This window comes from Columba livia, chromosome 3 (assembly GCF_036013475.1).
Source record: "Columba livia isolate bColLiv1 breed racing homer chromosome 3, bColLiv1.pat.W.v2, whole genome shotgun sequence".
In the NCBI taxonomy this organism is placed as follows: Eukaryota; Metazoa; Chordata; class Aves; order Columbiformes; family Columbidae; genus Columba; species Columba livia.
In genome coordinates, this window is record NC_088604.1 from 58,856,114 (window position 1) to 58,881,210 (window position 25,097).

Here is a 25,097-nt window from a genome sequence, read left to right on the forward strand (position 1 = left end):
TCAGAATAATTAAGAGCAGGGATATAAACTGCTGTAAGTTTTTTAAACTGAAGTATTGGTTTCCTGTGCATTGCATATAAATAGCTATAACTAAAAAACCAGTCTGGAATGAAAGAAGATGTAAAGCATGATCACTGTTTATTTCCTTGAACTGGATTTGGTAAATGAGTGCATCTGGGAGTTCAGATGCCAGACAAATATTCAAAGCCATGAATCCAAGCTTTTAAAGAATGTTACTCTAAAAACAGATTAGTCCTGGAAGAGTCCTGTTGAAAAACTTTTCCAAAGAGAATCATCTTCAATGCCCTGCAAAACCACGTGTAAAAAAATGCATAAAAAATTGGGTTAAATGTAGAATTTAAATAACCAAACCAAACCAATGCATCAATGAGAATAGGAGGTATCACGTAATTCATAAATGGATTGGTTGCTGTAAAGAAGAAGAATGGACTCCAGCAGATGAGGAACACTTCCATTATTATGCCTAATGTCTTTGCAGCTTTCCTTTCTCTGCCAAATGAAATGTCATTCTTCGTTTCAAAATGCATCTTTTTTTGACTAATTGTGTCAATGGATCTTGCTTGCCTCTTGGCTGTAGAGTATATTTTCCTGTGAATATACAGCATGACAAATCCAGGAATGTAAAAAGACACAATGGAGGACTCAACACCTGAAGTTTCACTAAAAAAGACAAAGCATTCTCCTGCACAACGGGCATGATTATAAATCTCTTCTGCCCCTCGCAAATTTAGGTCTAGAAAGATCATTCCAAAAGCAAAACCAGCAGGGATCATCCAATTTACCAATATCATGACCAAGATAATAAAAGTATTTATTTTTAATTTGTGTCTTAGAGGGTCACACACAGCATAGTAACAGTCAATGGATATGAAGGAAAGATGGAAGATGGAAGCTGTGCTCAGCATAATGTCCATGCTCATATGGATCTTGCAGAAGAGCTCCCCAAAATACCAGCAGTGCTCAACAGAGCGCACCATGCTACAAGTCATGATGAGGAATCCCAGCAGAAAGTCTACTGTAGCCATAGAAAGCAGCAGGAAATTGGTGGGTGTATGGAGGTGATTGAAATGTGATATTGAGATGATAACTGTCAAATTTCCAACCAGTGTGGCCAGAATAATGCAAACCATGAAGATATACATGGAAACACGGATACTTTCTGACCAGCTGTTCCTTACACAGAGCCATTTATGGATTCACAGCACAGTTGCATCCTTACTAAGGTCTCAAGTCCACATAGGTATGCAGCACAGGTACTGATTTTCCTAATGCTGAGATACATTTACAGCTGTTTTTTCTTTTCTATATGAAGAGATCTGCAAGAAGTGTAAAAAAAAAAAAAAAAAAAAAAAATGAAACAATTGTAAATATCTTCATTTATCTAGATGTGTAGGAAATTCACATTTCATTATTTATGAAGGATGAAATAATTTTGTAATTAAACTTCTAACAGAAAGACACTTTTATAATTGGACTTTCCTTGAAATGAGGATGTAAACTGCATAATGGCCTGTCCTCACACCAGAACAGCATTGGCTCTCAGGGGTCAGCACTGGGCCCTGTCTTGTTCTAGTGAGCAGATGTGAAGTCTTTTTCTTTATTTTCTGTTTAAACAGTCCTGGTTTTCTTCATCAAGTTTTGTTGGAGTCCTCTATCTCTCACTTAGCTCTTGAAAATCAGTAATTTTAGATTCTGAAGCTCCCTCAACTTGTGTTCTGTTACATAAATCTATGATCCACGGGTCTAAACCAGAAGGCTAAATCTGAGGAGCCCAAGCTCAGCCTCTCCTCCAGCTGTGTCCTCATAGCAATAACTGTGCAGCTGGTCAAAACTAAAAAGTTTCCATGAGCCCTCAGTTTTTCGGCAGATGGCACTACCTCATCAAGTCGAGTCTTACTACAAAATTCTTGTAGGCTCTAGATGTAAACAGAGATGTAAGAAAAATATCTCAGAGGAGAGTAAAGTTTTCTGCCCTTTTGCTGCCAAAATATAGTGGAAGAGCCTGACTACTCTGAAGCATTAGCTGCTGTATAAGCAAATATCTTTTCTGTTGGGCTCTAGTTTATTTCAGTGCTATGAGTTTAGCCTTGCTATGTTTATTAGTTATTTTAATACTGTTTTTAGCCAAGACACAAACATCAAGAGAAACATTTCCCGAACATTGGTTTAGTCTGCATCTGAGGACACAAATATTGCTGTTCTTCTCTTTTGTATGCAATAATGTGTCCCTTCTGCAAGTCTCCCTTTTTACAAAAGAATCTAATGAAAGTACTTAAGCACTTGGCAAGCAATATTCATTGTTGAGAGATCTGTTTTTCTTTTAATTAACAGAAAAATAGTACTATTGTGAAAAATAAACAATATTAACGTATGCTATTCACTAGCATTATCATTATGGTATAATATGGTTGTTAAAGTCAGAAAAATACTGACACAGCAATTTAACCAGTATTAATTTAACCCATTTGCTTCAGGACTCTGCTGCCTCTGGTTATTCTCAATAGAACACATAGAATATTTTTTTTTCTGATATCAGAACAAATGTTATCACAAGCGCACCGTATCATTAGAAGCTAAATGGAAGGAAGCTTAATATAGATGATAAACTATAGCTTGTGAAACCCTGGCAGCTGCCACTAACAGCCTGCATTATACAGAGGGATTTCCAAGTAATGCCAGGCAGTAGCACCTGAGTGCCAGGGACACGGTGCATCCAGAGGCACTTTCAGGAAAACAGGACACATGGAACATGAGTATGTTTATTTACTGTTTGGAGTGCCTCTTGGTACCTCTTTTTTTCTGCCTACTAATGTTTAACACCATCTCTGCTCTTTTCCACCTCACTTTAACTCTCACTTCATTTTTTTTTTTTTCACTTTTTGTCCACCTCTTCATATTTCTTTTCCTGACTATTATTCTTTCTTTTGGCACATTTACACACAAGATAGAAAGCACAGCCAACTGGATCTTTATTAGCGCAAATTTTCAATTTTCACAGCAGAAATAATTAAACAGCAATTTAACTGTATATACTGGACATAATGATAAAAGTTTTAAGCACATCCAAGTGATAAATGTGTCACATAGATTTTGATCTTCATTTGCTTTATATGTAAATAATTGAAATAAATATAGTAAAACAAGCTAAAAGACAACCAAAATGAATTAAGGTGCTATCTCTAGTTTTCTACTTTGAAGTGGAATAACTCCCCTATTATTCTCTGGTAGAGAAATGGTTTAGGCTAAAGAAATATTATCTCCCTTTGAAACTTATTTTCAGGGGATTTTGTTTTTTTGTTAAACAGAAAGAAGCTCCAACTGCCAAGCAAAATATTGAGTAAACTGAGATCAGTTGTGTGGCTTTGCATGAAATGGAAACAAAATAAATCAAAACTCATGGCAAACTGTCCAAATGAGCTGAACACTGAAGAAGTTTTCAGTAAGAAAGAAGAACATTTCTCTTCCATAATTAATTATGAAGTTTAAAATTCGATACAATGGAAATATGAAGAAATGTCCTTTTAAAAGCCTGTCCTCTTACCTTTCTCCCCTTATGCTGGGTAGAAGTCTGCTCTTGATGTTCATTTGTTTTGTACTGATTGAGTGGCACCCTGTCCTTTTAAAGACCGTCTCAAAAGACAGCTGAGCCTCTTCACCATCATAACAGCTCCGGATAACACAAATTTTGAGTGGATGTGTACTTAATCCACAGCTGGAGAAGCCTCCAGAAGCCCCAGCATATTGCTGGAGGATGTTGGGTGCAATGAATTGAGCTCTTGGCCCCTCACCTGAGGAACAGCTGTTAATGTGAATAGTAGCTCAAACTGTTTATTTTGTCACCCACTTAAGAACAAAATCATGACTGTATCACTCGTATTTGCTTAACAAGCCTTATTTATAGGTAAATTTAACTAATTTGAAGTACATTTACTTGTTTGATTAGATGTTATGGTCACATTGTCAGCAGCCTGAGATTATCTAGGTCCAGAACAAAACCCATCATGTTCTTGCCCTTCTGTAAACTTCTGAGATATAGCAAAACACATAAGTATAGGTAGTTTACAGCAGCGTGCAAGATCTCCTTGAAAAGGTATATTGTGTGCAGAGTGACATGGTATGTGTTTACCAGCCTAGCTCTGATTCCTCCACTGAACAACAGGTTTAATCTAACAGCCTGAGCAGTTAAAAGCTATTTGCAAGATATGGTTACTACAAAGGTGTTTAAAGTATACAGCTATTACTGGATATACTGGAGTCGTAGATGAAGAGCATCAGTATTCTGATCAACAAAGGACCACACAGCCTTTTAAAACAGTGTAACTCATAGTTACAAAGAAGTCTGGCAGCCAGCTCATTGTGGGAACTTAGTCAAAGCACATCCATGCATGCACACACACTGCTCTCCTGTCACGTCTCCTCTTCAAGTGGCATGGCTGAACATAAAGGACTGTTAACATGGTGACCATTGGCTAAAGCCCAGTTATGCTGGGTGCCTCAGGGACATTTGTGAAAATGTGGGTTAAGATATTACTTCTTGCAAACTCTGCTGCATGACCTGGGTTAACTACTTCATTATATTATGTGTATAAAAATCTAAATGAATGCAAACAACTCAGTTATTTTCTTTTTTTTAGGTTGTACTCATAAATGGACTGGGGTGTTGAGTACAAGGTTCTCCTTGCTCTGGGGAGAAAATTTGCTAACGAAAAAATTGCAGAAACAACTATCAGGCTGAGTGAGAAACCACTGGAGGTAGTCAAGAGGATATTTTGAGGAGAAGAGTCAGGTCAGAGCTGAGGAAATATCAAAGTGATGTTAGACACTCAAATACTGGTCTCTGAGAGAGTTCTTCACCCATTTGAGATTCATAGTTGTGGATCTTCCTCAGAGTCAGGTATTCTCTGTGAGGAGTGAAGGTTTAGGCCTTGGTAGTTACTATCCTGACACATACATATTACAAGAAGGTAAAGTTTAGGGATCAAATCCTTGTTCCCTCACTATGTACAAAACTCATAGTTACAAAGAAGTCTGGTAGCCAGCTCATTGTGGGAACTTAGTCAAAGCACATCCATGCGTGCACACACACTGCTCTCCTGTCACGTCCCCTCTTCAAGTGACACAGTACCCAAAACTCAAGGGGATGATCTGGAAAGGCAGCTGTTTTTGGAGTGTTTGTTTCAGAAGCAGATACCTGGCAGCAGCTGGCCAATACTGTGGGGGACCTGCTGAGGCTGTGGAGCCATCCCCCCACCCTCAGCAGCTCTGCTCTGTTGCAGGTGAGCAGGCAGCACCCAGCTGTGACTTCTGGGTTGGTTTTTTTTTTTCAGAGAAAGGGACCTGGTGACACTATTTTGTCTGTGATATCAGTGTGGCTGGACTCTCACCTTGACTTCACTTCTGAAGAAGAAAAGGCTCATCTATGGGGCTGGTTGGCCTTCCTGCTCCTACCAAAATCCTCTCAGGGCCAAGGGCTGCAAAACACCAACCATGTAGTTTGCAAAGTGTAGGGCAGAGAGTGACTGGGGCTGGTTGGTGAGCGTGACTGCCCGTGGCAGGGATGGGACAGGTGTGGGGACCAGCAGGTGCCTTCAGCTGCCCCACAGCAGCAGGAGGCTGCCCAAGGCCAGAGCTACACAGCAGGATGTCTCTGTATAGACTGTTGTTGGAGATGCCCTTCACTCTTCTACTAAACACCAACCTATGGGCACAGCACTTAGCCTTCGCTATCTCTGAATACACCAGCTTGTACTGCAGGACCCACACACATCAGAAAGGAAGGAACGACAGACCTAGAGGAAGCTGTGAGCATGGGGATGATGTTATTTAATGATATGTTTACTGCAATGAATGTAAAGTAGCAGTACGTAAGATATCATGATAATTAAGTAACTAAGCAGGCGAAATTAGTAACTGATTTATATGAAAATGGAACATTCTGGTAAGAAGCTTTCATGTTCTTGGTGCAGATGCTTCAAACAGGCATTTTCTTGATGCTTAATGCTGATGTGGATCATGAAAACAGCTCGAACTTGCTATTCATAGTATCAAATATAAATACATCAAGCTCTATTCTTGAGAGGCCTCAGAGCACATATAAATAGTATTCAACAGTCTTTTGAGTCTGTAATATAGTGAAGCAGTTATACATCAAAATTCAAAGTATGTTTGAATTGTTTATAAAACTGCTGCTGTGGCTTTCTTTTCTGCAAAATTTATATTTCTGCAATAATTAATCTTCAGATTTTTGGAAAACCAAGAAAAAGAGATGTCACACTGTCTAGCACACCTTGGGTCATCTTCACTTTTTGTTCATTTGTTTTTAAAACGTGAAATAATTTAAATGGAAAACCTGACAGAGGAGAATGAAAATAGCACTTTTGCCAGACACTAAACCCATTAACCAATTTGAGCAATGTGTTAAAAATGATTCTGTCCTTCTCAGATGAGACTGTGCAAGGGACACTGGAAATGGGAAGGAACAGAATGGGGCTGAGGAATGAGAACTGTTATCATGAAAAGGAAAAAAAAAAAAAAAAGAAAGCAGGACAGCAGGAGGCAGTGAGTAGCGAGCAAGTACAATCCCAGCTTTGTCATTCTGCATCCTCATGGCCCTGGAATAACCTCACAGAAAGTAAAGACCCTCACTCTGAGTTTATAGCTGTGCCTGAAAAGAGTTTTGCTCCCAGCTAGGCTTCTCTTTCTCTTGGGAATTAAGGTCTTCTAAAATCATCCTGTCAGCCACCACCTAAACCTCATTGCTGTTGGTACCATTGCGGTTCATTACAGAAAAAACACAGCGATCTGTGCAGAACAATTACTATTATCTTTACTGCTGACCATAGAAGATTTGTCTCTGAAACAAAACAATATCCCAGACTAGCAAATTAGCAGCTTACTGTATTTCAAACTGTGTGACACAGAGACGTTACCTGCTCAGGAGTTGTTTTCTCATCCTGAAGCGGTTCAGCCTGTGGATACAGCATGATAGTGGCTCATCCCACATGATTCCCACAGCTGAGCAGCTGCTCACTTGGTCTGACTCTGGTTTACAGCCTGCTGGAAAAATCTTGTCAACAGGATGATGTAAACATTAAATATTCAGCAAATATAAGCAGATAATAAATCTATCCTGTCACAAGCTACTAGAATATGCAAAGATGACTGTATTTGAACTAAGTTAAATCCAGGCTCATGGAAAGAAGCATACAAAATAAACACAAATGTTTATTATGGCCAAAGTACAGATGGAGCTAGCAGCACTAAGATAGTTTGATGTTTCTTGCCCTTCTTTCCATTTTGTGTAATGTTGCCAAACTTTAGCAATTTCAGTTATCATCTTCGAAGATTTGACTTGTCTAATCCAGACTGGATATTTTCAAAAGAAGTCCACCCACAATATTTCCACAGGATCTGAGAACAAGACCAATTAAAAAGAAATTATTTCCTCTAAATTAAGAAAGGCTGTTTGTTTTTTATTTGCAATGTTCTGGTATTTATATGCTTTGTAGCAGAGATTTAAGAGTTGTTGATTGCCTATTTGAATATCTTTTACCATACCAGAAGAACTATACCTAAACTTGACCAAATTACAAATCAGCAAGCGGCCGAACTACAACTTGTTGCTTTTTAAAGCACCACTCATTGACCAGCATCCACATCTTCAAACAGTAAGAGTTGTAGTATTGCTGTGGAACCCAAGGAGGAGAGTCATTCCAGAAAGAAGTAATCCCAGGAAGGAGAACCTACCCACTTTGGGTCAGTTTGTGTGCACCAGTTAGTGCACAGCGTTGGTAGAGAGCCATGCCTTCCAGCTCCTGCTCCCCTGAGGTTTCACTGAGGTCTGGACCTGCATGGCTCAGGCTGCAGCTTCTCCCTGGGGATTTGGGGTTGGGGTGTGCTTGGGAGATCGGCAAGTATGGCCCTGGCAAGGTGGCACAGGTGTTGTGAGGCTGAACAAGAGGGAGAATTCTTGGTGAAATTGATGTTTTGAAATGTCACATTCTGATCTGGAAGTGCTACCACTCTGCTGGAAGCCATTGAGCCTAGAATTGCCAATAAAGGCTTGTATGTCAGTAAGCAAACTGATGGAGCCTCTGCTCTCACACATTGCTCTCTGTTGACTTTTTCAAACACTGGATTTGACCACATGCTATCTTCCTAGAAATATTGAACAAGCTTGACTGTTTGTAATTGCCCATTTGCAACAGACTGCAGATGCTGGTGCTGCTGCAATTGGGGCAGTTTTTAAGGAGAGGGACCTGCCGGTGTTATCCTTTGCTTTCATAGCTGTTTGCTGCTGGAGAAAGCAGCACTGCTGTGTGTGAGCATTGCTGGCACCATGACACTGCAGGAACAGCAACTCAACCAGTGCAGAAACTACCAGGGTCAGAGTCTGTGCCTTTTCATGCCCACCCTCTGCTGCCTAGTCTTAGGAAGACATGCATGGGCAGCCTGATTTTTCAGCAAAAAATAAATAAATTTCTCAACAGCTGTTGTATGTCATTTGAATATGCTTTTCCATCACCAGAAGGGAGATAAGGGTGCACTGGAGTAAATTTGAATTTTATTTACTGTTTGTTATCAAGTTCCTGCTTGCTAGCTGTCTCCTGCCCAATACCTCTGAGACTGAGAGGGAACAGATGGCAGTAACAGGAGGTTTAGCTGTGTAAATGTGCCTCTATCAACCTGCATAACTTCTTTTTCATGCAGGTGAGGGCTGGTGAAAAGAAAGTCCATTTTGTTCTTATCTGCAATTGTTGCTGCTCCTTCCTTCTGCGCCTTGCAAGCCTTGTTGCCCCAGCTGCCCACATGGACTAATACCCTAAATGCCCCCCTTATACAGGTCCCTTTCTTCCTTTCCCTCCTTTCAAACATGCTGTATAGGCATCTGCTAGCAGAAGATGTTAGGTGGGTCATTTCATACCACAAGTTTTGAAGCTTTCACTGAACACATGCTCCTCATTTTCTGGGTGCATGACAGGACTTCATTTTTACAGGTAGTCAGCACTTGCAGCTGAAGCCAGTGACAATCATATTTTGACTGTATGCAATATTTTTGTAATATGAATTATTTTGGCATCTCAATTTAGCCACCTAAATTAGTGTTTATGGTAAACATCAGGTTTTTTGCACTTCATCTCCTCATCTACATTATAGGATAGCTCCACGGAAGTGCTCTGATTGCAAATGTTCGTAAGATATCAAGATATTTTCTAAGGATTAGCCTTGGCAAATCAAAGACAGATACAGGTTGCATCCCTAATGAGACAAGAGGAATTATTTGTAAGAAAAGCCTCAGCGGGAAACAACTGGCCTTGTAAGACTCCCTTGGCAAAACACAGAAATGGTTACAGTAAGTGTTGCACAACCCTCAAAGGTGAGAGGTTTTGTGCCTGCTTTTTGTTTAGTCTAAGATTGACCTTGGAAGATTCACTGCAAACAGAAGTTATGTTAGCAAGAATAAACAATCTAAAATGCCTAGTGGGACATTGAAGATAGGCTCAGAAAGTCTTCAACAAAGTGAATGTTTAAGCCTGTTGCTGGGTAATGTTGATTGATCCAACTTAAGCTTGTTTTTTGTTGTTTGTTTGTTTGTTTGTTTTGAATAGCTCTGGTCCTTATACATACAGCCATCTGATACTCTTGAGGTATATCTGTTATGAAAGACACCACACATGTATTTTTACCCACACCTGCCAAAGCTTTCTGTCTTTCAACCTAGGTGACAGGAAGTGCATGACTGTCCATTAATGGCCATGTTTTTACAGCTTGCTCTTCCCTTTTATATCTCAGTGTCAAATATGCTAGATTTCTACCTAGGAAAGTATAATTCTCCTTTTGAACAATAGGTTTCCATGAATGAATTATAATGCACTTTTGCAATTTGGTTAGGCTAGCTATTGCAGCCAATTCAAAGAACATCTCTGAGAAAATTGGAAAAAACAACTACTAACGAAGTAGGAGATGAAAAGAAAACGAATGCTTGTACATTTTTGATCCATTTTTGCACAGTTTGTCAGCTGGCTGACAAACCCAGATACTGGGGATTTTACAGGGCCAGTGCACCTGACTTCTGCTGAGGTAGGAGCGATATGTATCACCATTTCTATGAACTCTCCCGGGAAGAGCTGATGACTTCCAGCCCCAACAAAACCCAGTCAAGTGGTGCAAAAGCCTCCATGCAGGGCATACAGAAAAGAAACAAAACAAAACACAGAATATGACTGTTTGAATCCACAACTAAATGCAGAACACCTCTGTCTCTGCAGATGCACAATCAGCAGATGTAAACTGATGTACTACCATTGATTTCAGTAGTAGTATAGCAAACTCACTGTCCTCCTTTGACTTTATTGGACTTCAATGAAAAAAGCATTAAGTCAAGATTTCTGGCTTAGTGGAGACAAAATGAAAAAAGAAAAGAGAGAGCTTTAGGTATTAGATAGCAGAGCTTAGCCAGCACAGTAATAAATGCTATATGGAAATCTCAGAAAGGTCTCTAACAAGTATGGGGAACTGTATGCTACAGAGTCTGCAAGTATTATAACTTGGCAATGGTATAGGCCTAATGTTCACTGTATTCTCTTTGCTCAACTTAATGGAGTTGATGCTAAAGCTTTGAAATTGCTTATCATTATTATATTTTGCCCAAGATTTTCACAAATGTTGCACAATAGGTTTAGATTTTCCAGAACCTTTCATAAATTTGACAAGAATTGCTAAGAAGGTTTACCTGAAAAAAACAACATCTTTTCCTTAAAGAACCCTAAAACTATAACTGAATAGTCTTTTTTGAGCATACAAAAAAGCAATCTGAAATGGCTGGAAAACACAGTAAGGTGAGCTGTAGAATAGAAAAATAATCATCCTATCAAAACCTCACCTTAATGTTTTCATGTACTCAACTCTGATAAATTCAAGTATGTCTCATACTCCTAACACTCATTTAGAAGTAAATGTTCAAAAATGTATGTTTAAAAAGTCATAACTTGATCTTGAGGATTATCTCTAAGGTAGTCTGTTTTTTTTCATTTATGTTATTATGTTTTGCAGTATGTGAGCTGGACAACCAATTGTCTGCAAAGATTTATTGTCCTTTTTTTCTTTCCTGCAAAAGGCTTTCCTGAAGATTGACTTTTTTTTTTTTTCTGACATTAAAAGATATTACTGCTTCCTACACTCCTCACTGCTCTTGCATCATGACAAAATCACAGCTACCAGACTACGAGTTCATAAAAGTTAACATTAGAAGCAGCAAATGAAGATGGATAGGCAAAGTTAAAATCATGTAGTTACAATGCACTTCTTATATTGTACATATTTGTCATAGAAATGCACTGCTGCCATGAGAATGTCTGAACGTACAATGGAGTATTTCACTTACAACTTTATGGTAATTAATAACTAACAGAAACATTTCAATACTTTTGCAGATGGAGGCTACAAGTGCTTCTGCTAGTTCTTAGTTCTTTTAGAAACTGAAAGAGAAATTAACATATTGTTGTCAACATGGTAATTTTCTGTTTCACCAAGACCAATCATTTCTAGCCATGTCTGACCCACAGGTAGACAACACTGGGTAATGCTGTTACGTTTCTCTGTGGCTTCAGTAGGAGGTATTGTTTGTATACAGTGTCACCAGGTTAATTTTTAGAAGATATACTGGAATTATATCCCTGTTGGGCTCCATGTCCACATAGTCCATCAGAAGCCCTTGAGAAGCATTCCTGTGTTAGCTCTGGTAAGCTTCATAACAATTGCTGCTGTCTTTATTGACTTGTGCAAGTTATTTTTCTTTTTCAGCTTTCCTGCCCTGATGGTAGACAATGACATTGCAAACACTGTCTGGATGAGGTGGGGTTATAATTTGGTTTTTGGTTAATTAGAAACGTATGAATTCTTCAAGCCATATCAAGTCATGATCATTCTCTCTATCATTCACTATATCTGCACTGATTCTGTGTACCTATGAACAGTGTTCCATACCACCAGTAATTTTCCTATGATAACAGGAGTTGTTCATAAACATTTAGTATTGTATTACTGGGTCTAATAGTTGCACAATCTCTGGCTGCACCTTGCTGTTCCACGTTATATAATGGATAACTTGAGGTTATGATGACTAAAATAGGTATACAAGGATATGGCTGTAGTGTCCCACTCTCTTTAAAAAAAGATTCTCTCACTCTCTTTTTGCTCAAGGTCTACTTGCTTTAAATCAATATGTACAATAACATACATTAGATTCTACTCAGAGTTAAATGTTCGCTAAATTTGTTGCCGGTCTTACTTAAGTCTTACTTGATGCATTCAACAGGAACTGTTCTAGGTGAATGCAATTTGTTGCATTGGTTATTAATTATCTTTCTGCTTCTGTATTCTGAATGTTTCTGTAATTTGCATCATTTGAAATTGGCCTTTATTACAAATATTCACATTTCCTAAAACTAAATTTCATCTAGTCACTGTGACCACCAACTTCCTCAGCTGAAGATGTGGTTGGTTTTTGCATTCCTCCCAAAATCAGAGTTCATTGTTCTTGTGCATTAAAATGACGGAGTTATTCAAAGACTGCTGCAACAATCTGTGTAAATTCATCCTCTACTTGGTTAAATTCTTGCTTTATTATCAGAAATGAGAAAAGGATTAATAAGTGGTCCATCGTATGGCACCCTCAATACCCTCTCAGGGAGAGGAAAGCTGGGCAGCAAAACTTGAAAAATACAGGTCAACCATTCTTCAAATTAAGTTTTAGTGTCATTTTCAAAGAATCTTGCACTTCTGCATCCTAATGGATGAGGTTTGAGAGTCCTTTCCTGATATCCTAAAAGCTACTTAACTAGTAATATCAATTGTATCCTACCCATTTCCAACTCTGACAGCCTAAGACGGTCAGCTCTGCATGGATCGGGGAAGTTCTCCATACTTCAGAAATTCCAGCAAGCGATATGTGAGAGATTTTTATGTTTGATCATTACAGCCTGAATAGTAACAAGGGAGCAAAATGTGGCATAAACTCGACACTTGAATAAAGAGAAAATATTTATTTTAAAATCTAGGTGTCACCCCAGAAGCCCTATCTCAACGCTAACTCAGGAGCTTGACTAAACTCTGACTCTTTTGGTAGAGATACTTTAGGAAAGTTTAACCTGATAAATAAAGATAAATCTGGTAATAATATACTGAATGTCTACAATTCTGTCCAGTCTATGTCTCCTGATTGCATTCCCCTTCAGCTTCAGAAAGATTTTTTGTAAATTCCACATCCATTTGGAAACCATTAAATACTTGGGCTACCAGCAACTTGCAAAGTATTTGTTTGTTTCAAGCGGCACTGATGCATCTGTGAAGCATTTCTCCCTAAAATATCCTCAGAATCTTCATTTTTGCAGATTAGCATGTAAAGTTATTGATGCCAACCAGTCAAGGAAGATTTTAATCAAGTGATTTGACTGCAAAAACAGAAGACAAACTGTGTTCACACGCTACTGCTATTTTTTTTCCACACGAGCAGTTCTAAGCCAGGTAATAAAAGCACATTTCACCTGCAGTGTAGCCAAGTGGAGACAGAGGTGAGCCACAGGGCATGCCAGGAGGAGGTGCAATGCTGGCTCCATGCCCGAGTTCGCAGATCTTGCAACTCCTGTGTGGTCAGAGGGCTGCAGGAGGCAGTGGCCATCCCCCACACTAGTGCTCCCTCTTCCAGCCCTACCCCTGCTGGAACCATGGCCTAAGCTAGCTCAAGGAGTGACCATGACTGGAACAGACAGGTATCAGAGGTACCTCTGAGGCAGACAGGGAAAAGGCAGGATTCAGCAGTAGCAGGGATAATCGTGTTTTCAAGCTAAAAGCCTTTTTAGGATCTTTCTCATGGAACTTACATGTCAGGGTCGCTCTTGCCTTTCTTGGAGTGTTTCCTTGATATCTCCTAGGGCAGACAGCTGAGCGAGCAGCACTGAGGATGGATGGGGAAGCACCACCACGGGGACCATCCCCAGGGCTAAGCTCCTCCTGCCTGCTCTGCTGCAGAGACACTTTCCACTGTGCGTGTCTGACTGTGCCAACCCCAGAGCAAACCAACAGACCTGACTGGTCAATGGGATAACATGGCAGACTGTCACACCCATCGTTTGCCTTTCCCAGTCTCATTTGCCATTCTCATTTGCCTTTCCCAAACTGTTGCTCCTCACGTGTGTGACAAGGAGCTCCTGGAGTACACCAGACTGGCTTGGGGAGTGGGGATCATCTCTCACCCTTCAGCATGGCCATCTGAAATTCTGGACCCCATGCCCAATACACACCCAGCAGTCACATGGGATTAGTACTGACATGGGTTAGTCATAATCTCTCTTGACCAAAATGAAAGGCTAGTCTGGGTTCCAACCACAAGCCAGGTGCAAAAAGGGTGAGGGGCTGAACAAGCCACCAGCAAGCATGACCTTGAGGCCCTATCTGTCTCGAATAACTATTCCCAAGCAGTACAGTCCCTCCCCTGAGTACAAGCTCACCTGTTTTATTTACAGGATGAAACAAGTCCTGGAAGGAACATCCAAAGTTGTGTGCTGAGAAGCAGAGCACATGGGAAAACAGAAATCATGTGATTTCAGCGATTTCTGGATAACATCTGTTGGTGTGCATGGTGTGGGAAGCTACAGCACATTTCTTATGGGCCACATTTTGGGCAGCTCAGTGCTACGCATGGTGCAGGCTGCAAGTCAGTGATGTGAAAGGCAGTAGATATAAAAGACCATGAGATAAGCATTGGGCCAAGGACCAATCCAAGGCATATGTGGTGCAAATTAGGTCTGTTTGCTGCAGAACACGACAGAAAGAAATCAGGCCCATGACTGCCAAGTTTTTCATACCATGGCTAGAAGTCCCAGATAATGCCCACTTCTCACACTACATAGTAAAATATGTTTCAGGTACTAAAACATTGCCTATTTCCTATGTTTTCACAGTCTTTAAGAAATTTTCCAAATGCCCAGGAGAAGGTGCTGGCATACTACGTTTACACAGTAAGTCTGATCTGAAATGCATTGGACGCAGTACATATCTGCCATGTACAAAGTGGTGTGAACTAAGAGAGACTGCAGAACTGAACATGCTGTACGGAGCTCAGCCAGACTCAGCACCTGGGTGGACTGTAGAGGATTATTTTTTCTCTCTAAGGTTGCACCTAAAACCATTTCAAATCTGTTTTTCCTTTTAAGTCCCTTGGTCAGAATGAGACTAAAGCCCACTGAGCATTAGAAAGGCCTTATTGGTTGGTGTGTAAGGCTGAGAGACACGGATACTTAGTGCTTATGCAGTCTAAAAACCAGGAAGGGGCAAAAGGGACCAAAAAAGCTTCCTTGGCAAAGATTTGTTCTGCAGTACATTAGCAAACTTCACGTTTCACACATTTCAGTATTGGACTTTTTTCTACTGTCATCCTGGCGATCTACTTGATATCTTTGGGGAAACAATAATTTCTAATTAAAGATTTCATGTGACAGAGTATTCAAACTAAAAAAAATAGTTGCACTGGCTCAAGCACTATTAAAAAAATATACCTATATCTAGGTACACAATAGCGATCACATTGCTTTCTTCTAAATAAACTCAACTACTGCTGCTGCTGAGCAAGATTGCAGAACAGGAATGATACAGGATAACTGCCACAGCTCTCAAAGAGATGGATCACTATGGGAAATTCCCCTCCTGTCTGTGGTAACTGTGTAACAGCTGAGGAGTGAGTTATGGGGAGGTTCGCAGGGGATGCGGTGGGTCCTTTTCATAAAGCCTTCCAAAAAGCGTTGCTGTTACAAGCGGTTTCGATGTGGCATGTTTACTTTTCAAACGTCCATCACGTAGCACCTAGTTGAAAAGAGAAAGAATGATACTCATAGTCCACTAACAGAGTAGCAATGTTGCATGGTACAGAAAGGATAGGCCTTGGATGTTGAATATTTTGATGCAGCACTTTAAAAATACAATCATGAGAATGAAAACAAAACAAAACAGAATTCTCTCTAGCTCTGCCATAGCCTTCCCACATTTCCATGGACCTGGAAGTCTTTAGAACTTCCTTCAACTCCATCTTCAGGAAAAAAAAGATCACTTTCTTCACCTCATAAGAAGGTGAGAGCAAGAATAACTGATTTGTTACTTTTTCATTAGGTACTCATACATGGTGGCAAAAGTTATATATGTATCTAGGACATTAATTTGAAATCTTTTTTGATTCTTAGACCCTAAAACAATCTCCAGATTGAAGTTGAGAATTTCAAGTTATTGGCCATATTTTGCTTTTCTTAGTTACTTTTTACAGATCAATTTGAAATCACTGTTGTTCATAGACTGTGAACATCTGCAACTTTTTAAGTGCCTCTGTTAGAAACAATAAAGATGTATTTGTTAAGAAAATATATTTTCTTTTTAATTAGGCCATGATCATATTGTAGCATACCAATAAATCCTTTGATGTGTATGTTTTCACAGAAGGCCCATTCAAAACAAATATGCAGGATGAGCAATTCTTTTCCATTCTCTACCTTACAAATAAATTTCCCTTGTTTCCCTTAAAACTTTTCAAGTCTTTTTCACTGCCTTCATCATCTCTTATAAGCTAATAAATACCTCTTCCAAACCAATTAAGTTTTCATCTAGCCTCTTACATAGATGTAATCTTAGGCTTACGAATGAAAACATGTTCTGGCAAAAATATGTGATTAAAAATATATATATATAAAACCAAAACAAACAAACAAACAAAAACAAACAAACAAACAAACAACAAAACCCCACAAACCCCTAAAAAGATCCCTTTCAACATGCTTAACAGCACAGGATCTCTGCTATTATGCATGATACTCATTAATATTTTTTCTTACTTGGACAATTTATCAGAGTATTTGATTTCTTTGTTTCCTAAAATGCCCATCAGTAGAAACATGTAGAAAATATCTCCTTGAAAGCTGCCATTTATATGTTTGGGACCTGAAGTACAAAGGCTTATTTGCTAAAGAAAACACTGAAGAGACTCTTGGCCTTAGCATTTGTACATTCTTATCAGTAATGATTAAATTAATTAATCAATTTAAATGTCCTCTTGAGTTACTGTCTGCAGAACCAAATAAAGTGTTTCTTGGATGGGACTTTGCTACCATATCGATTTCCACTGCCACCTCCTGGAAAACCTTGTGTCAAACAGCTCCAGGGTGTCCCATTACCTCAAACTCCCCAGGAGCCAGCTGCACCTCGCTGTACAAGACTTCTGGAAAGACATAGCTGGTGCCAAACGTGCCGCTGAGGGAGAACATCTCAAACTTTGTCTGCGCAATCTCCACTGGTTGCCCACATGTGTTCAGGTCTGTGCTCTTGCACTTGAGCAGTGTGCAGATCTATGGGGAAGAGGACACAGAAAGGCAAAATACTGCTAAGCTTTCAACAATCAAGAGCTGGATTTGATAGCAAAAAAGAGTTTTCACGATGCAGGAATGGACAAGTGTTTTGGGATGGCTGGGATGTAGGATCATATAACCCACACTCAAACCTACAAAACCAATTACCTGCCAGTGGTATTTTATGAGAGAACCATGAAGCCCATCAAATGCACCCAGGACATAAACTTCATCTTTGCTCTTGTTTGACATCCGATAGATCAAATGACAGCAGAGATCTCCTTGACAAACTGTATAATTTCCAGCTTTGTGTCTGAGTTCATTGAAAGTGAATATGTCCCGCCGGACAGCTCCTGAAAACGTCTCGTTTTCTCCTGGAAATTTCTTGATGCTTGTGGCATACGAGCTCCAGTTGACAGCGGGGGGGTAAGTTGGGGAAAGACGGGGGCGTGCGCTCAGCTTTGCCATCAGGAGACGTCCCTCCTCCGTCCCACTGTCGTAATGGTAGGCAGCAGGTCCCTCCGGTGTGAACAGCCCACTGCCTGCGGAGGACACCCCCAGACACCTGTCAGACGGCTATTTTCAGTCAACACGTTATGGAGAATTTTGGGAGAATTTTGAAGTGCAGAACCACTAAAATACCCATCACAGTGTAAAAACATGACCTAAACTTCTGAGCCTAAAATGGCAATTTGACACTTAACTATTGCTTTTTATTTAAGAACTTAGGTTCATTTAAATGTAAATCAGAGCTCTAAGAGTGGCATATTTGCCAAAGGAGGAAACTACGAGGGTAATTACATTTCACAGAAGGAAATCCAGGGCCTGTGGCCTAAGTTCAGCTCAGTTTATTTAGGGCAGGCAAAAATGTTCCTTTGTGGCTTTCCCATCAGCTTTAGCGAAGAGCTATAGATGCAGCTACATAAATGTTTTCTCAGACGAACAAAACAAAGCGAAACAACCAAACAATCCCCACACCACAGACAGGAAATATCTATTCAGATTTTAAAAAAATCTCTAATTCTTCAGCAGCCACAGAAATTTGAAAACATGTTATTCAATATACAAGTGAAACCTTCCTTTTGGTTTTAGGTTATTATGTTCTGTTTAAAATATTTTTTCTCCATCTAACTGCTGATTGAATTTTAAACAAAAAATGCTGCTTCTAAATGAGAGGTTGGAAATTTAAGTGAAACTTTGTGCTATTTTTGAAATAAAATTTCAGTTTTAAATGATCAAAATTTAATGTCATGGACTTCTAGATTTTACCTCTTCCAGAACTTTCAATACTTCCTTGCCTGAAGCTGTTTACTATATAACTATATTTACATCAAGAAGATTTTTAGCCTAATTGAAGCACTGTTTTACAGAAACTTCACTATTTGCAAAACATTTCTGCCTGCTTCTGAATCCAGTACTCTGAAGACAATATGTATTTTCCCAACTGCAACTCACCTGTCATTGACATGTTGATATTGTGAGTATTTGCTGAAAGCAAATTGACACCCATGCCCATAGCCCAGGCAGAGTGAAACTCAACCGCAGTCAGAAAGGGCAGGACGTTCATCCAAGCCGTCGGGAAAAGCACTGTGTCTACCTGCAACTCACTCACCAGGACCACGGCAGGCTCGTGGAAAAGGATGTCAAAGCACGTGAAAATGCCAAACTTCCCAAAAGGGGTTTCAAAGGTGATGGCTTCTGGCTCTTTCGGGTAATTAAACTGAGTTTCTCCTCTAAAGAGGTTGTACTGCAGATTAAGAAAATGGCATATTAGAAACTAATAATAAGGCAAAATTATGAACAGCTACTTTTTGTGTCTGAGGTAGGCTTTAAGGCAAAGCTGGGGACTGAGATACCCAAGCTGGCTGGCACAGCAAGTTTGCATGCATCCTGCCAACCCTCTTCCCATGCAAAATGGGGTGGCTGTGCCCCAGCTGCCTCCTGGCAGCAACGCACAACCAGTAGTAACTGCTAAAACCTGTCAAGATGTCACCTGCAAAAGCGTTATCCGGCTTAGCTAAAACTGTGCCAAGGACCAGCTAACATATACTGAGTATGGAAAACTCTGTTGCTGCTTCTTTGCCGTTTACTGCTGTAAATGTAGCCCTTGGGTGTTTGGTATCCGACATGGTCTCTGCAGCTGTGGTGCTCCAGAGAATAATGCCTAATCGATCAAGCACTTGCCTGCTTTTCCTTCTGGCCATCAGATCCTTGCATCAGATCATCCTAGATTGGCTGTCACTTTACAATATTGTAAAATTATTGTATAAACTAACTGAATTGCTGCCAGTAAGATGAAAAGTATACTGATAATTAATGACAGGGTGATGTTGAAGTGCCTCCTTACCTTGTGGTAACGAGCCACCAGTTTCCCCTCTGGGTCAAAGACGACATCGGTGTTGTACTGATAGTGACCATCACTGGGGCAGCCGGGATCACTGGAATTACAGGGCTTCTTGTCCCCAATATTTGCAACAACATAGATGGAGTTATTCTTGGCCATGCAGCTGAGTCGTTCCTGCACTGGTGCTGGGGCAAATCTAAAGCATTTTTGGTGAAATTAAAAAAAAAAGGGAAAAAAATTATGAGTTTAAGTTCCGATGTGGACAAAACACAACCAAAATTACTATTCCACTAACTGCATATCCCTAGGTACAGGAAAAGGGATTGATAGATCAAATCATAGTTTCTGTTCATTTTCTTCTCTGTTCATAGAATCATTTTAAACTGCTAATCTCTTTTAGCTTTAAAAATGGTTTCCCTGCATTCTTCTTTCTTGTACACTTAAAAATTTTATTTTCTGTGTGGGTATAATTCCCAGCTAACACACATACAAACACATGGACGGTTTCAGAAAACAAGGGAGTCAATAAATCAGTACACAGACATAAACTTGGAATAACTTAAAAAAAAACCAAAACATTTTCAGGTACATCTAAGCCTTGGTTTCAAAAGACCTCTTTAGCCTTTTTAAGACTCTTCACCCTGTTTAAGGAACCTGCTCATAAGCCTTTAGTAAAAAGTGGCCACAGCATTTTCAGAGCTGAGAACTCCTGAAATCTATATTCATAAGTCTTCAAAAGAGAAGAATATGAAAGTTTATGTTAAAGAAGAACTTGGTCCTCTTGGTATCCCCTTCCGACACACAGTCAGAGCAACCCTCTGTAATGCAGCAGACTGTGCAAGTGGCTGGATTTCTAAAAGGTACTTCTTTCAGATCTAGAGAAATATTTTGTGCAATTTCATTTAGAAAACACCCAGCCACATGAACTGAGGACTGAATCACTTTATCTAATCTATGCATCTGACATGATAATAGAGTTATAGAAGATTTTCACAATTGATTTGAAGTGATAAAGTTTTACGTGTTTTAAAAATAATTATTTTGCCTAGAATTTCCTCGTTTTCCTCCTTTTGCAGTTTGGAAAAGTGAGACTATCTCAATGCTTTTTACCTTGCGTATTCCCATTACCATCTAATTAAGAGTTCTTTTTGATGCATTTCATTTCTGTGCTACTTAGGATTTTTAAAAGATGAATAAAAAATCTGCAGTTCTTAGACATTTATTACTAGCAGCTCATGAGACACTAGACTGAAACCACCTAAATCACTGCAGAAGGAATCACCTTGTGGGGTCAGTGCAGGGAATCCAGTTCACTGATGGATCAGGGATATCCTCCAGGTAGGGGTAGATGGATTCTCTTGTGAAACGCCAGCCATAAATGCCATCTTCAGGAGTCACAATGATGTGGGCACCCTGACAAAACAGGCTCCATTAAGAATTCATGCATCAACAGATACCCAGGAGGGTCATCAGGAGCAGAAAACACTCAGTAACAATGCTCACAATACACCTGGTACCTGCTGGGCAGCTTCCTTGATGGCCCCTTCCAAGACATCCATGTTTTTGTTCATGAGGGCCAAAGCATTATCAGGAGAAACAGGCTCATCCGTGGCATCTGGTAGGATGACGGTGTGCTCATAGACCGCTGCGATGAAGGTGTCAGAGGCCAGGGTCTGCAGGACACCAAGTGCCAGCACCACGGTGTGCAGAAGAGGCTGGGAAGGGAGCATGGCTGGTGCCTTGCAGCTCCTGAATCAGGCAGGGGAAATATAAACCAGATAGAAAGAGGAGGAGCAAAGACTAACAAGTTTGCTTTGGAAATAACCTTCTGTTGAGTAATCTGAGAAGGTACAATATAGTCCTGCCAACAATCAGGACATTTAGTTACAGTAAGAAGAAAAAGAAACATTCCTGGGAAGTTAATCTCTTTTCCAGTTTGAAATGCTGTAAAAAAAAGGTGAACAAAAGGCTAAGAGGGCACATCTGAAGGCATGCTGATCTACGAGGCGCTCTGTCTAAGGAGCATTTGCACACTCTGTTTTTACATCCCTCTCCAAGCTTACAAACCCATCCCAGGGCAGGTCCAGACTCCCCTGGTTAGGGCACACTACTCCATATAACCTTACTGCATGTGGCTGCCATTGGTTAAAAATTCAGCCAGTGCTGAAGGTAGAGCACCCGTGTGAGGTACAGCCCACATGCTTCTGAGTGTAGCTGGCTCATGTACACTGATGAGACATGTGGTCCTGTGACGCCTCTTGTCTTTGGCCAATGACTTATTACAGTTGTAACAGGCGCCCCGGGAATATCTTTCCTCCCAGGCTCACACTGCAACACAAACCAACCCTTGAACTGCACTGATCTCTCTGCCTAGAGCTAATATACTTGCTTGTTCTATGAGAAAGAATTAAATAAGACAGATGATTTTTTGTTTACTATTTTTGTTACAAAAGGCGTTTTTTGCACCATAAGACATTTAAAATTAATCATACAAGGCAGTTTTTTTCTCATGCAAAGCAATTTTTGTATAATATTTTGGAAATAGAATATTACTACTGTAGTTTCAGGTGCTTAATTAAAAAAAACCTTTGTTAGAAATTATAGTATGTCTGTGAGGGTAAAGGAACACAACTTGGCTAATCATTTACCACTCAGCAAGAAACGAAGGAAAATATTCTTCATCCCGACAATCTTCCTTTAAACTGTGAAGTCTTATTTTTGTCCGTCAATACCAAGGCCTCCTCAGGAGAAAACGGCACTTCAGTATTGTCTGACAAGACCATGTTGTGCTCATAGATGGCTGCAACATAGCTGTCCAAGGCACAGGCCTCCAGAGCAGACAGCACCTAAAGCACAGCAGAGGCACAAGCTTTCAGAAGCCCCATGTCTGGTGTCTGGAAGTCATCCAAGAGGAAGATGGGGGCAAGCAAAGACAAGGGCCTTTAAAATGGACAGTCTTGCACAAAACCTGGGAATTCCCCAGAGTATCAGAAAGCCGACACCGGGAGATGTAATCATCCTGCCTGGAAAGTCTCAAAACAAAAAAAGCAAGAAAGCTGCCAGCATTGAGCAATTCTGCCTTACACCGCTGACTGAGAAGTCACCACTGTGCTGCAGCTGAAGAAACATCTCGCTTGCCAGATTTACAAACGATTCAGGTGTGGCATTGCTATAGTAACACAGTTCAAGGCAAGCCTGGGTCACAGCAGGAAAACAAGTCAGAGTTTGGGAAATCTCGGGAAAGACCAGCATGGACACACTCCTGGCCAAACTCAAGAGTGTGGGGTGGAGGACAGCCCTGAGCTCAGTGTTGCTGCATGGGCACTACCTGTGCCACCCCAGCTCAGGGCTGCTCTGACTTAAGAGTTATGAAGCTTTTGGGGGCTGGTCCGCATCACAGGGGGCTTCCCACATCACAGGGGGCTGCCAGGCAAGCTGTTTGTCTGAGAAGACCTGCCAGCACACAGCTCAGTAACTGAGCTCTGAATATCTCTGGTCTTCCAAGGTCTTTTTTGGAAGAGCATCCTGATTGGGAGCCATGATTTCTAAATTTTGCTTATTGCAACCTGATTTCTTACTGCTACAGATCACTCCAGTGGAAATCTTGAAGCTAAGGCTGCACATGCACAAAAATCACTTGTACCTGGTTGTCAAAGTTGCCTACCTTCTTCAGCTCTGACTCAGCTGTCAGGTAATGAAACACTTTTTTGCTGCACTTCCCTTGCAGAAGTATTTATTGTTATCAGTGGTTACACGCAGCCTTGTCTTCATACAGACTGAGTTGGTATGTAGATAATGGGTAGACTTGCACTGGATAACTTTCTGTATGCTTGACTCACTTCACACAACAACGCATTTCACAACAATACATGTTATGCAATCTTATAGCAAAAATAATTCAGTGCCATAATGGCTTATGCCGGTCTTCTGTAGGAAAACACACAATGTACAAATATACCTAAACCAAACCTCAACGGCCTTGAACCAAATCCTGAATTCAAAATACCATATCCAGGGTTGGGATCATATGCTACTTGCACACACATTCCCTCAGCCAGCGACTGGTATCAGCAGTGAACAAACCTGAAGGAGACACCTCTCAGCTCTGAGACTGGCCACACGCTCCCCCTGAATCACTTCTGCGTTGCAAGATGAGACCTTCTTGTGTGCCATAGCCTCCCTTAAATCCAGATCCTTTCCGTGGGAGAGAGTTGTGGTATCACCCACCAGGTTCCCAGGGGACAAGTACAGTGTCTGTGCTGAGTTTGTAGCCATGGGAGGAGGATCGCACCACATGATCGCTGACTGGAATGACGTCAGTCTGTTGTCAGATAGTGACTCCAACAGTGAACAAGCTTTTAAGAGAAGATGCCTCTAGCAGCAGTGATGTTGAGCTTCTGTGAGTCAGAGTCAGGCTGTGGCTTTTGATAAACATGTCATTATGTTAGACATGATACTATGTTATGTCACATATGAGTACCTATTAGTACCTATTTACATTTGAAAACAGAAAATGTCATATGGTGCACAGAACTGACAATCAGTACTGGAGTTTGGATAGTATTTGTACTCTCAAAGTCTCAGCAGCTCCGTAACAGAAGTACACAGGACTGAGGACCTTGAGAGCACTATGCTAAAACCAGGAATGGTGCCAGTGTGAGGGAAAGGAAGTAGAAATTAGACTAATAGGGGTCTCTGACAATTCTTAAAGACACAGCCACAGAAGATGCACATATTTATACACTCATATGCTGAAGAAAGGTCACTGGGGTCCAGCACCAGCAGCAACAAAGCACAGGTCACTGGGGGATAAGAGGAATCAAAGATATGAGCAGTGCCTTCTCACCAGGAGCAGCTGGTCTTAAGTAGAAGTCTAAACTCCCTAACCCCTAGTGCTGCAGGGCAGCACTATCTGGCATTATCATAAAGGAGAAAAGGACAAGGCTTATTTCACATATGTTGGTGTTATATGACCAGAAGGAAATAAAGAAGATGGAAGGAAGGAACTGGCAAGCAGAATACTTTGGGGCTTCAATTCCAAGTTTTGGCTCAATTGAGATTTCAAATAAATGTTCATGTTGAGTTCTGACCAAGAAGCGGTAGCGGGTTTTGTTTCGGGTTGGCTCTTTGATTGGAGTCCTTGCTCAGCCTCCATGACACACTATTCTGTGCTGCTATGTGCCACACAACATGCACCAATGGCATAAAGGCAATAAAACCAAAGCAACACACATAGGAAAAAAAAAAGTGTAAGTGGGGTAAAAGAGCTGACTTGCATAGGCCAGCATAAGTAGATGTATTTCAGAGACAAAGCATTACCAAGATTTTTCATACAGAGCATCCACAAA

General features: G+C 40.5%; 2 protein-coding genes across 2 annotated transcripts; both read right to left on the reverse strand.

Annotated features, from left to right (window-relative positions):
* Nucleotides 1-131: 131 nt before the first annotated feature.
* LOC102092916 (trace amine-associated receptor 1) lies at nt 132-12,372 on the reverse strand. Its single transcript, XM_065057002.1, is given in 3 exon segments — nt 132-1,204; nt 1,207-1,337; nt 6,951-12,372. Coding segments are annotated over 2 exon segments (1,068 nt in total). The 5' UTR covers nt 1,304-1,337; nt 6,951-12,372; the 3' UTR covers nt 132-233.
* A 2,141-nt stretch (nt 12,373-14,513) lies between these two features.
* LOC102083923 (pantetheinase) lies at nt 14,514-21,523 on the reverse strand. The gene is made up of 7 exons (XM_005509427.3): nt 21,267-21,523; nt 21,032-21,162; nt 19,753-19,945; nt 18,861-19,152; nt 17,574-17,947; nt 17,235-17,405; nt 14,514-15,879 (listed from the first exon to the last, which is right to left on the reverse strand). Exons 1-7 carry the CDS (start codon nt 21,477-21,479, stop codon nt 15,760-15,762), a joined length of 1,494 nt encoding a protein of 497 aa, XP_005509484.1. The 5' UTR covers nt 21,480-21,523; the 3' UTR covers nt 14,514-15,759.
* Between the last annotated feature and the right edge of the window lie 3,574 nt (nt 21,524-25,097).